This window comes from Epinephelus fuscoguttatus, linkage group LG13 (assembly GCF_011397635.1).
Source record: "Epinephelus fuscoguttatus linkage group LG13, E.fuscoguttatus.final_Chr_v1".
Lineage (NCBI taxonomy): Eukaryota > Metazoa > Chordata > Actinopteri > Perciformes > Serranidae > Epinephelus > Epinephelus fuscoguttatus.
This window is the reverse complement of record NC_064764.1, coordinates 7515939-7532674: the sequence shown is the minus strand read 5'-3', so window position 1 is coordinate 7532674 and position 16736 is coordinate 7515939. Positions and strand designations below refer to the sequence as shown.

The following is a 16736-nucleotide window of genomic DNA, read 5'->3' as shown; positions in this document are numbered from 1 at the left end:
AAAGATTTGTCGGACCGGAAGCGGATATGGAAAAATGTGTATGAACTAAACCAAAAAGTCAACATAGCAAACTCGAACTGTGTACGGTGAGGTTTTTTTTTCGTATGAAAGTCGAACAGTTTTGCAGTATTGCGCCGTGGGTTTTTTTACATGTCAAAATAACAATTGTAAGGGTAATGGAACAAACGCTAAGCTAACGTTACAATGTTTGTGGTGTTAGCTAGCTAGTGCTAACGGCCGAGCCATCCTGTCTTCATAGTGTTGACTTTTACGTGGTAGGGTGTTTACAGCGAAAACCTTGAGAGACGGGATCAGTGTTGCATATTTCTGTCGCTTGAATGACTGTACAAGAAAGAGTTCTTTCAACAAAATACCAAGGATACTAAACTTCCGCTGATATTTGCGCCATGAATCCATCCAATCCGTTTGGCAGCCCACAAGGTGGAGCTTTTCAAGCCCCAAGCAACACTTTGAAGAGTGGTTTGTTCCAGTCATTTGGGCAGCAAAGTTCTACCAATCAGCCCCAAGCAATGGGCTTTTTTCCACCATCAGCGTTTGGACAGCCATCCGTCTTAAATCAGCCCACACCTCATGGAAATACCGTTTTTGGACAAGCCCCTGCCTTTGGACAGTCATCTAACGTTACACAGGCTCCTTCGCTGCCTGCAATAAGCCAAGCTCCAGCATTTGGACAGCAACCATTAGGAATGAGTAGCTCAGGCTTTGGCAGTAGCACGGCACCAGCCTTCGGACAGACTAGTGGACCAAACCAGAGTTCAGTCTTTGGCCAGACACCTTCATTCGGGCAGCCGTCTGCATTTGGGCAGGCTCCGGGATTCACCCAGCAGGCCACAGGACTTGTCCAGCAGTCCTCTGGGTTTGGAAACCCTCAGATGACTTCTGGCTCTACCACTGCCTTAGGGCAACCTCAGCCGCTAGGTTTTGGGCAGTCTGTGTTTGGACAACCATCATCCACCAGTGTCACCACCAGTGTATTTGGTGCAGCTCAGAGTGCAACCCAGAGCAGAGGCTTTGGATCATCGAAATTCAGTTTCAAGCCTGCCAATGAGGCACTGTTTAAACCCATCTTTAGTGCGAGCCCCGAGCCCACAAACCCTCAAACTACTTCAATGTCCAGCTCACCTTTTGGCACTAGTGGGTCCCAGACAAGCTCCAGCACCACAAATAGCAGCAGCACCACCACAACAAGTGGCTTCTCTCTGTTGACTGGGGCTAAGTCTGGGCAGCTGGGCTTCAGCTTCTCACAGCCGGCTGCAGCCCCCTCTGTCTCTGCTCAAAATAATCCATTAACAACTAGCAATAGCAGCGCTCCTTCCAACACGCTGCAGTTCACCTTTTCCCAGCCAGCCGCCCCCTCAAGCTCCAGCACTAAGGCACCTACCACCCAGCCCACCACCCCATTGTCTTTCAGCTTTTCAGCTCAAGCCCTCCAGACCCAGGCAGCACCCCTTTTTGGAGGAACAAATTTTGGTCAGCCCCCAGCTTTTGGTGACACCAAAGCTAAAGCAGACACAAGTACAGAGGACAAAGGGAGCAACCTTGAGAGCCCAGGAGACACAAATGTATTTGCACGACTTGGCAAAGGCACCAAGCGCAAGGAAGATCCAGCAGCTCCCAGCACTGGCCTAGAGAAGTCTGCCACAGGAGAGGAAGAGGACGATGTTACAGCAGAAGCAGATTCACCAAGACACCCTTCAAAGAGGCCCCTAATGCGGTCCCGCGGCCCACCGGCAGGCTTATTTGGTAGGGCATTAAGTGCTCTTCGTAGAGATGGCCCGAAGCCAGTTAGACGAGAGGCCACAAAGGAGACTCAGCAGCAAGAATTGAAGTGGGAGGAGACAGAGAGAGAAGAAAAAGTCCAAGCTCAGAGGGATGACCTACCTACTGCACAACCTACAGCACAAGCACTGACCGGGGATGTGCTGGAAAAAGCTGAAGAATCAGGTGAGAAATGAAATATAGATACTGTGTGCTACCTACATTATAAAACCAGTTTAAAGACACTGCGTGGTAAAAGAATGCATCTTACTTGCCTGAATATAGTATACAATAGCTTTTGGTTCTGAGGAAGCTCAGAAATCTTCATCCTGCTGAATTTCAAATACATATCTAATTAAATAAAGGTGCAGTTTGTAGGATTTAGAGGCATCTATTGACACAAGTTTTATATAATATTCATAACTATGTTTTATGTCTGCCTATTACCCATCAACCCTCTCTAGACCCAGCAAAAGCCCCAGACCCAAATCTAACCAACACAACCCCTGTGAGACGCAGTGTACGCAGCGAGAGCTTAGAGAGCCTGAGTGGCATGTCTCCCACTGATTGCACCACCATCATGTGCAGGAATGTGCCTCCAAACCTCAACAAGAAGGACATAATCGAGAAGCACTTTAATCGTTTTGGCAAAGTCCGTAAGGTTTTCTGCCGGCCTGCCAAGAACCTGGCTATAATACATTTTGATGACCACGTGAGTTGATGCAATTTATTCCCATTAAAGCATATTTACCATGCTCTGGCTATTTTGAGTTTGCTGACCTCCCAGTCTGGTCCTCAGATTGCTTTGTTATTGCAGCCCACTTAATATGCTGTTGTAAGTTTTATTCATAATTCATAGTGTCAACTACCTGCTATATCCTGTTTTATATGACCAGGGTGAAGCACTGATTTTACTGCTAGTTGTTTGGACTTGTTATTCTCTTTATTACTCCTTGCAGTTTTAGTCAGTGGCATCAATCCCATTTTAAATAAGCTTGGTTTAGTCACTTATCCTGCTGAGTTAGTCAGGCCAAAGATGATGATGTGTATTTATTTTTCAATGAAATCACAATTTTATTTCACTTTCTGTCTTTGTAATCTCTTTCAGGCATCAGCGGCAAAGGCAAAGAAGAAAGGCAAAGTCCTGCATAGACAGGAACTCCTTCTCTTGTGGCAGAGAAAGAAGCAGAGTAAATACAATATATTATCATTAAAGTTTATTTAATGTAGAAATGATTGCTAGCACCCAGCATTCACAGTTCTCCTCTATTGATATTACTATGTAGAGATTCAGACCGTCACGCAAAAGTAAATGTAAATCAAATCTTTGTTATATACTTAGGTAGAGTCCTGAGTCATTTATTTCGTATTACCTTTAATTCCTTGCAGTGAGTCACTGTGTTGCTTTTTGTGCTTTAGGTCCAGGGGACAAAGGGAGCAGACCTGCTGCAGGGAAGGAGGAGGCAAAGGGAGAAAGTCAGGAGGACACAGAGTCCAAGGCTGCCTCCTCCCCACTCAGAAGACCTGCAGTCAGCAGCATAATGGCCTTCAGCCACAGGTAACACCTGCACCTGTATGAAATTGTTTGTTATTGTAACGACAAAAATACTTAAAGCAGCATCGAACTGCGGCTCGCTATGATAATTGCATTCACATGAAGCATGTTCTTGTTTTTCAGGCAGAAAGAAATTCTTCACATGAGTCACAGAACTCTGTTTATTGATTGGCTGTAGGTTTTCTTTGGCTGTAGTTCACCACTAAACTGTTAAACTGTCCCAAATTTTTAGTTTGGCCACACTTCACTGTGGAATCAAACGGCCGCAACTCAGAGCAGCCGCCACAACTTTCCATAGACATTGCATGGCAGGTTGCCACAGGCTTGACTTTGCTGCTGATTTAATGTTAGCTAAAATGTCTTCATATAACAGGCCTGGACCAGTGGACACCCTAAAAATAGTCTTTTAAAGTTAACTGCTGTGCTGTGACTGTCTTTCACATGTCTTTCCATGTCTCAGTTCTCCAGTGAAGAAGTCGTCATCAGCCAAGTCTCTGCAGTTTGATACTGAACCCCAGAGAGAGAGCAGCACAGAGGCTCAGAGCTCTGAGCGCCCAGTCCCTTCCTCCCTCCTCCACCTCATTGGCCAGCTAGCTGAGACAGCTGAGGACAAGTATCGCTTCCTGGAACAGAGAGACAAAATCCTGCGTCAAGGTTTAGCCACCTTTCACACCAAGCTATTGCAGCCATTAACACGCTAAAAACGTGAGAGACATTTTAACTGAGAGCCTAATATTTCCACACAGGTCGGCCCAAGAGAACCGACCTAGACCTGTCAAAGGTGTTTGTGGGGATGTGTCCTGACATGTGCCCGGAGAAGGAGAGGTACATGAGAGAAACGCGGAAACAGCTGAGCATATTCGAGGTCATCCCAGATACAGAGATGGTAATGTCCTTATGCTTCTGTTCCACATTCAGATTCAAGAATATAGGGCTTTTTTCAGTTGACACAGTACGTTGACAGATTTTGTCTCCGGTATACTGAGGTTTCTTTCAGACACTTTTTAATTTAATCTGTGAGCTGTTACAGCGTAGGTCTGTTGCTATTCTCCTTATCAATTTAGGAATGCAAAGTAAAAAGGGACCAAAATAAAGCTTGCAGGTACATTAAGGACATGAGGGACACTGTGAACATGAATTGAGACTGTCACCTCCTGTCCCTGACTAGGTGGATCACTCAGCAGCCATCAAGGAGTACAGCCGCTCATCAGCTGACCAGGAAGAGCCCTTGCCCCATGAGTTGCGCCCCCTGCCTGTGCTCAGCATGACCTTGGACTATCTGGTGACTCAGATCATGGACCTGGGCCATGACAACTACCGGGACTGGTATGACTTTGTCTGGAACAGGACTCGCGGCATTCGCAAGGTAAGGGCCTGCTTACCTCTCCCAGCTATTTGAATGCGATTCATTGCACATCTTCCATTCATTTTGTTCTTCACTATCATGTTACATACCATGTCTAAAGGCTTAATACATTTAATTTTACATACAGTTTTTAACTTACATTTAATTTATTTTTTTTTAAAAGATATATAATGTAAAAATTGCAGATGTGGGCTTTAGGGAGAAAATGTGTTGTTACAACTGTTTGACAATTGTATTACCACTTGGGCAAAAAGCTCTTAAGTTCTATGTTTGAATAGCTCCAAACACACCCATGTTTTCAAGAAACTTACCTGATGTTAGAAGACAAATTTTGCTCTACTCTCCTCCTCACATGCAGCTACCTGGACAGTAAATACTGTCCATCAGTGTCTACTAGCATCTGTTTCAACACACTATCTGGGTCTAGTCATGGTTAAGCAGAGTGGAGGACATGTTTTGTAGACTGGTTTGAAATCCCAGCCATTCCTCTGTCACATCCACAGGACATCATCCAGCAGCACCTGTGCTGCCCACACACGGTGTCGCTGATTGAGAAGTGTACACGCTTCCATGTGCACTGTGCTCACCACCTCTGCGAGGAGCCTATGTCTTCTTTCGATGCCAAGATCAACAACGAGAACATGACAAAGTGCCTCCAGAGTCTCAAAGAAATGTACCAGGACTTGGCTACACGCCACATCTACTGTCCCCTGGAGGCAGAGTTTCGCCAGTACAATGTGCTGCTCAAACTCAATGATGGTGACATCTTACGGTCAGTCCACTGAAATGCTCACGCAAATGATTATTAGTTTTTTAAAAGTAGTTAGTCTTTCTTTTAAGAAAGTAGCACATTGATATATTTTTCATACATCTCCAGCTGTGACATCACTTTTTTGGGGCATGTTTGTCTGCGCTCCCTGCATATTGCACCTCACTGTATTCCCTAAACAAATACTTCCTCACACTTCATGTCCACACAGTGAAGTGCAGCAGTTCCGTGACGAGGTGCGAAATTCCCCTGAGGTGAAGTTTGCCGTGCATGCATTTGCTGCAGTCAATAGCAACAACTTTGTGAGATTCTTCAAGCTGGTGAAAGGAGCTTCATACCTCGCCAGCTGCCTCCTACACAGATACTTCAATCAGGTCAGAAACTGTTTGCTTCATCTATGACTGAGACTGAAAAAAACCTTGAGCTTGTTTAAAGTGTTTTTCACTAGTTTGGAAGTGTTCTTTGACTTTAGAAGTATGAAAGAATATGAGAAAATATATGAGCACTTATTCTATTCATGCATGAGCTGAATACAGGCCATAGTCATTATCCCCCCTCCTGTTTTCATGTATGAAAAGTACATGGAAATATGGTTTATGTTACATGGCACTGCTTCATTATATCTAATGGTATTTTATGCCTATTGGTACAAACATTGTAACTGCAGGTATTAAAGTAGTGGATACAAATGATGTTTGAAAATGTTGCATGATAAAGCAGGTCCAGAGAGAAGTTTGTGTAGTTTGATATTTATGTTTTTTCAAATGTGTGTGTGTCTTTGTGCACACAGGTTAGAGCTAAGGCCTTGAAGACCTTGAACATGGCCCACACTGTGGGTCCACGATCAACTGCATTTCCAGTTGAGGACATAGTTCGGATGTTAATGTTTCGCAACACTGAAGAGGCAACTGACTTCATCCAGCAGTATGGCCTCAATGTCAACGAAGGGTGAGTTTGTACTGATGGTCTGACAGAAGTTTGAGCAGTTTAATTTAAATAATGAGGTTTTAATATGACAACACCTTTGCAGCCCCAGCATTATATACCTATTCCTCACAGTTAAGTATTTATAAGTGAAAAATGTAAAAATCTTCATAGAGGGCTACATGATGGGGCTGCTAGTGGCTCTCTGCTAATTTCAGTGGTATGGAAGAAATGAACCCATCCACAGGTGTGAGAGCACCCTTAGCTAACAGTCACTGAGTCACTGGCATTGGCATTGGCATTGGCACTAGTACTAGTACTGTAACCCCTTTTCATCGTGTATTATAGCCCATGTCCAACAAAAAAATCCCCAAATCTTGTTCACAGTGTGGTTGAGCTGAGTCGGGTAGCCTATCAGGAGCCAGAGCTGCCTTTGGCCCAGAAGAAGTCGGAGGTCATCCTTGCAAAGAAAACAGTGTTGATTGGAGAGGTGGTGAACGGAGGCCCCCTCCCCAACCCTGTCCAGCATACTCCTGTCTGCAGCTTTGACTCCCAGAACAAGTACCGTGGAGAAGGCCCACTGGCTGAGCCCACTCAAAGCCCATTCAGAGGTATTCACTCCTTTTAACCTCTGACATTTTTTTCTGCATTTACAGTGCATGCATTTGCTAAGGATTGCAATAGACAGGTTGTCTTATTTTTATGAGCAGTAAAACTCTTCTCTCTACTTCTACTGTGACTAAATGAATTAAATGAATATTGAGTTATAAGTATGTAATCTTATCACTTCTTAAAGAATGTAGAGAATCTGTCTCATTAATAAAAGCTGTAATGTTTCTTAATTGTTTCAGCTCTTGCTGCTAAGGTGGAGGTTAAGGCCCCATCCAGCACTGAGTTGCTTGCACAGGTCATTCCAGACACGCCCGCTGCATTCGGGTTGCCTCCAGCTGTTACAGATGAGACAGGAGAGCCCAGTCAACCGTACCAGAGCTCGGCCCAGCCAGCAGACACCCAGCAGCTGTTCCAGCCGATACCTCAACCTCAGCCCGTCAAACCACCATCACCTCCACCCAAACCTCAGCCGGTGTACAGCAATGAGGTGGGCAAGGTTTCTTGGCTCTGTATCAAAATATAATTAATGTCTAAGCAATGAATTGATGAAAATAGATATGTTTTTCTCATAATTATCTCGCAAAAATAGTAAACATTACCTGGTTTCAGCTTCTCAGATGTGAGGATTTGCTGCTTCTCTTTGTTTATGTGATTGTATGGTTAATATTTGAGGTTTTGGCACCTTGGGCTTTAGTAGAAATTAGGAGGATCATTTAAACTGTTCTCTGACATTTAATAGATCAAATTATCAGTGGAGAAATGAATAATCAGATTAAGTGATAATGGAAATAACCATAAAATTAGTTGCGCTGTTTAAATATAATACAAAGATTAACCAAAAAAGGTAAAAGAGCTCATTCTGTATTAATTAGAGCTTATTAAAGCAACACTGAACTGGTTGTTCTTTTGTTGGACATGACAGTGACTGCTGTGTTTGTTCACTCCTGCAGGACATTATCGCTGAAGTGGACTGTGTGATTGAAGAGGTGGTTGAAGCAGCAGTGAGGGAGGTAGCTGATGCTGGTGCCAGCTATGCCACCGCAGCTCTAGCGTAAGTTCAAGTGATTTTATCCATCCAGCTGATCTGTACCAGCTTTTCTTTTGGATTATATGTTTTAAATTTGTGTTGCTGTTATTCCACTGTTTTACAGTTATCAATAATTTCTGTGATTACAATGTGTAGAGGTAGTGGAGATCCAACACCTCAGGATGTTTAGTATTAAGATGACTAACTGTCCGATTCCCTTTTGTTCTGCAGGGAGAGCGGTGTTCAGGTGGAGTCAGTGGTGAGTGAGGTGTTGGACCAGATGCTGCAGGAGATGTCCTCCTCCGAGATCAAGCTGGAACAGGAGCGTGTTGCTGAAGAGAAACGCAAGCTTGAAGAAGCCAGGTTGGTCTTCTGACAGTTGTTTTATCAGTGCACTCACCTTGGTTAAAAAAGGGGGTATTATCTTCTACCCTGACCCAAAATAACCTTTGTAAGCTGTTAGTGATGATTTTTTTTGTGTAGAGTACCTTGTCAGTTTTAAGCGATTAAAAAAGCAGCTTTATTTGCCACAGCTCACCCCCATTTTCTTTTCCGTGACAGGAGGAAGCAGGAGCACGAGGCCTTCCTGGTTCAGTTCAGCTTCTCTCTCTGCACAGAACTCATCTACGAAGTTGTAGATGAGACCATCGAGGAGACCGCCACCTCTGAGATCCAGTAAGGCTTTAAAACTCAACCAAATTCTAAAGTGGTCTGATGTGAAGTTACATGATTAACAAGACTACTTTAAAGGATAATAAGGTGCTAGAATTTAAGAGGAATATCTTTAAGTATAATGTCTTCACAAGTGAATTTCGCTGAGTTTAAATGGACAATTTTTATTCCTTTTTCAGGCAGGCAGTGAATGAGAAAGCAGACCGTGTGGCTAAGTGCACGGAGCAGGTGTGTACCAGTCTTGTTGAGGAGACTTTGAATACAGACATTTCTCTGCTGGTTGAAGACATCCTTGAAGCTGAGCTGCAGCGCATTCACAAGTACATCAAAAGGTAAGAAGCAGTTCCTTTTTCATTGCAGTGTTTTAGGAAATGTTTACTGTAAAGAAAAAAAAATGTTATTTTATTTATTTGTTTTTAGTCCTTTTTTTTTTTTTTACATAGATTTTTGTGTCACTATAACCATCTCTCCATTTCATTTCATGTTTATTTTTATTCATTTATCTTTATTTCTACTTTTGATTATTTTTTTTTTATTTTATTTATTTGTTTAATTAATTCTTTTAAACTTAATTTTTTTTCATCACCATTACTATCTCCCAATCTCTCCATGTTTAAAGATATTTAGCCATGCATATTTACTTCTACAGACGTGGGCATTGACACTAAACCACAGATTCATGTATGCCCTGAAAAATTTAATAAACAAAACTGGAAAAGTAGATAAGAAACAGAAATATTCAGACCATCATTTAACTCTTAGCGATGAAATGAAACCCAAAAATGTCTGTGCCCAGCTGATAATAATTATTTGATAACAGGCCGACATCAATCTGACGCACCAGTAAACCACTCTAACTCTGGCTGAATGTTTAATTTCTTATCTCTGTCTTCTTTGCTCCTCTCACCCGTACCACCAGGTGGCGTGATGTGGTAGCAGTACGTCGGCAGCTGAAGAGACAGATGAGAGGTTTCCCTGCAGCTCCTTGCTGTGTGGACCCTCGATTCAAACTGAAGGCTCTGGCTCCCAGCGCCCCTGCACAGCCCTCCATAGCAGATCTGGCTCGTGGTCTGGTCAACCTGGGAAACGCCGGCACTCTGGCCTTCTCCAGCACCAGGTATGCTCATCTCCCATTAGTGTTGTTCTCCAAGTGTGTCTTTGGAATGCACATGAGGATTGATGAATGAAAAAAACTGGTGAATATTACACATCAGAATGTTTGTCACTGTATTATTGTATAATTTACAGAACATAATGTGTGGTTGTTGGATAGATTTAGTTTTTAATCTGCTATCTTTGTCAACCCTGAAATAAACCTAAGTATGATACATGTTCTGTATTTTGTTAAGGTTGTTGAAAATGAGACAGGAAGCAATCCACCAGATGAGAGTTCACTACTACTATCAGCAGCTGCTGGAGTAAGTCCTTTGTATGTTTATTCCATCAGTGTTTCATGTCACAAAGCACAATCATCACAATCTGACCTTATTTTGTTTTTGTTTTTTTTTTGTCTCAGTGAGACAGTGTGGGCACCACTTGACCTGCCAGCACTGGTGACAGAAAATATGCCTGACCCACCTGATCGAATCTTCTGGAAAGCTGTTCTACTCTTACCTAGCGACCACGAGAGTGTTGCCAGCCTGGCCGACAGGTAAGCAGCAGCATATAAATGTGGCTAAGGATCACCAACAGTAACAGCAGTTTGATTATATAATTTCTTCTCACTGAAGATATGCAGTGTTTGCTGAATCTTTCATTGTGTGTGTCCTGTCCTGTTTGTTCTTTTCAGGATCCTGTCTGACTGGCTGGAGGTGAAGTTCGGTGGCTGCAAGGGGTCTGAGGTGAGGGAGGAGCAGCAAGATGGCACACTGCAGACCCTCTGTGTCACCAACTCACTCCAGGACAAAGGACAAAGTACGCACAAAGTCCACATCAGCATTAAGGTGAGCTCAGACTGCAGCTTATATGGGAGAGAGCAGTTAAAGACAAAGAAAAGGGATCACAGAGTCTGTATGTTTTTGAGACTGTTTGTATTCAACAGGGCTCATCTAGTGTTAGAATATACAGTAACTGTATACTGTAACTGATCATTGCAGTGAAACATGCGTAGCACACTCTGAAAGCTGGGTTGAAAAGCCAATTTGCAATAAAGAGTAATAATTAGCGCCCACTCTTGAGAATTGGGACAAATCATGACAAATCAAGAGATGAAACAACAAGATGAGAGGCAACTTTGAATAATAAAATGGTTACTCACTACGACTGCTGTAAAATAATAAAATGTATAACTTTTTGTCAACTCTGTCAGATCTCATGTCTGCCATCCATTATGTTTGCTATAAAAAATGAATCTGTGGGTGGTTGGCTCATCACAAGGTTTAATAGTCAAGATTTTGATCTTTTAAAATATATTTCATATATATCATCCCTCCCACCCCCACCCCACAAAAAAAGGTTTTGTCCCAGTTCTCAAGAATGGCTGTTAACATAAGAGTAAAAATAAGAATTAGAAAATGAGATGAAAATTCAAAGATAGATATTCTAAATATATTCAGTATATATCACAAAATTATAAAAATATATATATATATATGTATCATTTTTTCATGGTGCACTATAAGATTGATGACCAGTCAGTTAAAGTGAAAAATTTGTATTTTCGTTCATACTTTTAGTCTTTTTAAAATTGTACCGTTCAGGTAATGAACAGAACTGTTCCACAAACTCTCACTGAACTGTAATTGACAAAAGTAATAATAATTCACTTAAGTAAAAGACAGATCTCAGCATTGAGTGAGTGTATTCATCAACAAAGCAATAAAACACGATATTTCCACACTTATTAAGCCACATTGGTATTTAAAATTTGCTTTCTACTTGATCTGTATAAATGTTTTATTTAGGTAGATACAAAAATGATGTGCTGTACCTTTAATGCTGTGTCACATGGGGTTTTCTGACTCAGTCTTCTCGTTGGTGTCTCCCAGGCATCTCGTGGCCCTCTGACCGAAGACGGCCTTTCCAAAACAGAGGAGTGCTGTGAGCTACAGGGGACAGGAGCTCTAATCATGTTGCTCCCCGCCATACCTATCACCAAGCCCGGGCACGAGGAGCAGGATGTACCTCTGCTGTCAGCCCTGCTTCAGCTCAAACAGCTACAGCAGGCCAGCACCTGGCACTGCCCGCTGCCTTTAGTCATTCTGGTACCAGGGCCTGAGGGTGGCACTGATGATACACAGAAACTTGAAGAAGGTAATTAATAATAGTAATAATGACATGAATAGTTTTCTAGTTGGTATACTGTGTGATTAAAGTCATGCTCAGAAAGCAATTGATAAAATGCACGTGGTTGCAATAGTTACATTTTACATCAGGCAGTAGTTATTAAACAGGAGCTGAATATGTGTCTTGTCCCTCAGCTCTGATGCTGCACACACTGGTCCAGGAAGGCCTGATATCAGAGTACACATTCTTCTTCATACCAGAGACCACAAGTGACCAAGAGGGATCCAAAAAGGTATTACCCATACATAGACTAACATCACATCTTCACTTTCACAAGCAGGACTGGGATTTGATAGAAACAGTGATGTTATGTTTGGATTTACATTTAATTGTCTCAGCTTTATGGGACTGTATTCTGAGTGTCAGCTCATTGTTCAGCTGTTGGACCAGCAACTTTTTAACGAAAAAGCTCTAAAAACCTGCTTTACGCCACCTGCTCAGCACCAGACGGCTGGTGAATATAGAGGAGCATGTAGCCACTAAATAGCCAGATATTTCCCTCAGGAGTTGGGGGAGATCAAAACAGAGCCAAAGAGTGAATATTGAACAGACACAAAACTCCAAATGAATGCTAATGTTGCTCCGTAACAGCTGGGTGTGTAAATACGCAACTGTTTGCAAACAGGTTTGCCATATCTACTTAAAAGAAGATGATGTGTCAATGTTGTGTACACACAACTTGTTTCCACTGCCACCAAGAGGCCAAAAAATCTGTTATTGCAGGTTTAACTCAAAAAACTAAAAGCCTATATTAATGATAATTTTTTTGAAAACAAGTCATCAATAGCATGCTTGTTGGCACTGTGGGGGAGATTAGGGGAGTGGGTTGTTGGGACAGTTGAGGGGGTGTTGGGAGATTGAATTTGGAATTACTGTGTAAAATGACAAAACAAAATCTGAGGGGTAGTGGAATGATTAATGAGTAAAACAGAGTTTTCTTTTATGTTTGTCTGTTTTTTAATGTGACTTTTGTGTCAAGTTAGCTTTGATTTTTGTGAAGTGTATAGTTCTGCCCCGCCTTGACCTCTAATAATTATTCAAATGAAACAGTCAGAGGAAGCTTGAGGGGAACATTGCTCTTTGGTGCAAATTTATGATGCAACCTGTGCTAAGATTTAACAAGTCCTGTAGACCCTCCTTCATTGTGAGGGCTCATAAGCCAAAAAAGGTTCAGAATCACTGATATAGATTGTTTCACAGTTCTGAAACATTTCCTCTAAGCCTTCTCCAACTTCTCCCCCACCTCTCCTCTTGTGTCTCTCTAGCTAAACCAGGCTACATGTTGGTTGCTTGCCCACACTCCACCACCCCTTCCGCTCTCCTGCCAGACCCTGGTGCAGCTTGTAGAGGCCACTTTGAGTCGTGAATTCAGTCCCAGAGTTTACACCAATCGGCAGGAGCGGGTTGCTGCGGGTCTTCCTTCCCAGGACCCCGCACCTGTCATCCAGCTGTACAACGCCGTCCTCGCTCACATTGCTGATAAAGTATCGTCCCAGGATCTGAGCAGACTTTCGTGGCCGCCAAGCGAGTTCAGCCTGCCTGATACTCGTGATTTTGTCCCTCATCTGGGCTGGAACTCTACTCAGCATCTGGCCTGGCTATGCAAAGCCATCCTCAGCCTGCAGCTGCCACAGTGGGAGCAGCTATCTGCCACAGGTCAGTGACTGAGATATCAGTTTTGTGCACAGGGAGGCTATTAATTACTGCAGAGTTTTTCTACATGTTCATGTTTTTCATTTGTACTCATGAGGATTTTGTACAATGCCATGAACAAAAGACCAATAATGTCTGTATTCTGCTTTACTATACTATTATCTCCCCCTCTCTTTCTAGCCTCCTGGCCTGAGCTCTGCTCCTCTATCTTTCACTACGCTGCTCAGATCCCAGTTTCACACCAAAGTCAGCCTCTCCTAATGTCACGGCTGGAAAACCTTCTGGCAAGGGTCAGGCTAAAGGGTCACCATACCCGAACCCCCAAATCCAAGATAACCATGAGCAATGAGAATGTTTTCCCAGCCTTCAATCAGATTCCTTGGGACGACGTGCTGGTAATTTGCATTGACCACAAGCTGAAAGACTGGCAGATCCCCGGACCACCTGTCTGTGAAGGTGAGAACATTCTTGGGGAGGGTTATTGTACTGTTGTTTACAACAAGACCCAATGCAGTGAACCCCCTGATGATGTATGATTTGCATTACAATGAGCAATTTTTTCTTTGTTTTGTTGTTGAAGATGCTGTGACGGATGATGGGGAGATCCTGGTTTACATCCCTACAGAGTCACTGAAGGGCTTTCAGCCGCCTGAGGAATGGACCCAGGCCATCAAACAAACCCACAGAGAGAAGCAGCAAGACAGGGAAGGGTAAGACGGTCAACATTCTTTTAAATGTTAACTTTAAAACTGCTGGGTGCATCTTGTGACCTCATGCTCGTAAATTTCTTTGTGTGTTTCTAATTTTTTTTTTAGGAGCACATGTGTTCCTAGGGAAAAAAAGCAGCATAGAGCCCTGTACAAGCAAACAAATAATACAGCCAATCTGCAGTTGAAACAAAATATTGCTGTGACATTGTTTACTTACAACTCTGAAAGGGGCAATAGTCCTCCAAAGTTTAGTTCCACAGTACCTTCTGCTACTACTACTTCCTGAGGTCACTAAACTCACTTCACTTCATGGCCAAGATCACTGCTGGTTAGGCAGTTACTACACAAACAGAGTAGATGGTATAAAGGGCAAAAGACACCAGGGTCTGCACATTCCGTGTGTGTTGGGGGGGTCAAATAAATCTATTAGCTGGTGTGTTTCATCCAGTAATCTCTAAGACTGTAGTAAATCAGGGGAAATTACATTTTCATTATAGACAGACACTTAATGTACATGGTACTTATTTATTTCAAAGTTGCATATTGTACTTATAAACCAATTTTTGACTTCCTTTCCCTGTCACTCATAGTTTTCAAAGAAAATATGATCAAGTACAAGTCACAACATTACAACATTGAAGCTACACTATCACAATACTACACTTTTGCTTTCCGTTCTCCAATTTCTCTCCCTGACTCCCCTCTCCATCTTCCTTCATCCTCAGGGCAAGTGAAGCTGCACATGCACCGCCCAGCAGCCTATCCCTCAGACAGAGGTTGTTCCACAGTGTGGTAGAGCCTCTCGAGGCGCCAACAGCCCCACTGGACATCACGCACACTCCCTCAGCACAAGAGCTACTGGCCCACAGAGTCCTCCAGAGCTTAGAGGAGGAGAAGGCTGAAAGCAAAAGGTACAGATACAGCACTGCTTTTAAAAGTTTTTACTGCATCTAGATTTCATGTTGATAGAATAAGCCATTTAAAAGAGAAGGTGTACATGAATAAAAAATGATAATCAAAAAATCAATAAAAAGGTCTGGTCTTTGGTTGTTTATTGAAAACACACAAAAAGGATTTTGACACTCCTTTGCGTTTATTATTTGACAAACATCATCTACCATATGTGTGTATCTTGTCTAACACACCTATGTCTACAGGAGCATGGAGCAGCTTCAGCGCTGGCTGGATGGTGACCCCCTCGACCACTTGTCCACACCGCTTTTCATTCCATCCTCCACTCTGTTGTCCATGCCCACAACCATAACACATACACCCACAGCCAAAGCTCTCACACAGGTATGACATGTCCCCTCACCTCACCCAGTGATCCTGGGACAAGTTATTTCCTTTTTCAAACAGCCATTCTGGGTGATCGCAACAGTGTACATGTCTTAGATGATAGTGTATTATATGTGGCTGCAAATAAAGAGATTCATCAGTATTATATTCTAAATGTTGCAATTGTGAATTGCGGTAGTCATGCATTGTCATTGTTTTGACTTTTCAGGAGCCAGAGCCTGATGATCTTTCAGCCAAAGCAGATGGGCCTAAAACCACACCTGTATCTATGGCATGGCGACTAAAGGAACTCGAGCGACAGATTTTGGCGAGCCATGAGGAAGAACTGGCCTGTAGACTGAAGCTGAGTGGTCTCCTGAGCATTGTTGATGACTGATGAACTGAACCTAAAAACCAAAACAAATGACTCAGTGACTATGCAAGTATATGAAAACTGAGAGGAAAAAAACCTTCTGCCTGCAGCGAGAGACTACTTTTACTTCCTTTTTCTTTTTTTTTTTATTGCTAAACTCATTACACTGGCATACTGAGTCTTTTATTCTATAGTCTGTTGTGGTCAGTTTCACTGTTCACAACAGTGCATGTGTTATGTCTTTTTTTTGTTTGTCTTAATGTCTACTTTTAGTTTAATTTTGTACCATAGATTTTGCATTTATAACTTGAAAATGTGTGTACAATGTTTGTCACTGCGTTGACAAACCCGATGAGATGTTTTTTTCTCAAAGTGAGCTAAATCTCTGAAAAAGCTGCTCTTCCTAATTGTGTTGAACACATTTTAAATTACATGGATGATGTTTGTAAAACCAGCTACAAATCATATAATTGCTTCCATGTTGTTTGAACTAGTTTTGTATTGTTCAATTATGAAGTGTCTAATAGCTATATATAGAATAAAAGTGTTATTTTTCAAGTAAACTTTCTATTTAGCCCAGTTGTCATTCATTTGTTTGGCTGAAGCATACCATCATCTATATCACTGTGTGAGCACATGGGTAGTGCTTGTCTTAGGAGCGCTCTGATTGGAGGAGCTCACAGCAGACCCCACTTTCTTCCCCGCCCAGCCCTTTTGTGATTGGACAGACCGG

General features: G+C 42.5%; 1 protein-coding gene across 1 annotated transcript; it reads left to right on the top strand.

The window, feature by feature from the left end:
- The first annotated feature begins 24 nt into the window (after positions 1-24).
- Positions 25-16566, top strand: LOC125899383 (minichromosome maintenance complex component 3 associated protein). Its single transcript, XM_049593647.1, has 28 exons — positions 25-1965; positions 2244-2491; positions 2888-2969; positions 3199-3337; positions 3795-3988; positions 4081-4220; positions 4503-4700; positions 5204-5472; positions 5681-5843; positions 6260-6417; positions 6781-7004; positions 7245-7492; positions 7956-8056; positions 8264-8395; positions 8594-8707; positions 8884-9036; positions 9624-9821; positions 10054-10122; positions 10221-10355; positions 10494-10647; positions 11692-11956; positions 12124-12221; positions 13255-13645; positions 13823-14098; positions 14223-14352; positions 15078-15263; positions 15510-15648; positions 15860-16566. Exons 1-28 carry the CDS (start codon positions 408-410, stop codon positions 16025-16027), a joined length of 6330 nt encoding a protein of 2109 aa, XP_049449604.1. The 5' UTR covers positions 25-407; the 3' UTR covers positions 16028-16566.
- Positions 16567-16736: the final 170 nt, after the last annotated feature.

What these genes read in the sequence shown, in the direction of transcription:
- LOC125899383 (XM_049593647.1), top strand. Translation starts at nt 408, where the DNA reads ATGAATCCATCCAATCCGTTTGGCAGCCCACAAGGTGGAGCTTTTCAA. An exon ending in AGCCGGTGTACAGCAATGAG is followed by an intron (nt 7,493 to 7,955) that starts GTGGGCAAGGTT and finishes TCACTCCTGCAG; the next exon opens with GACATTATCGCTGAAGTGGA. An exon ending in ATTCACAAGTACATCAAAAG is followed by an intron (nt 9,037 to 9,623) that starts GTAAGAAGCAGT and finishes CCGTACCACCAG; the next exon opens with GTGGCGTGATGTGGTAGCAG.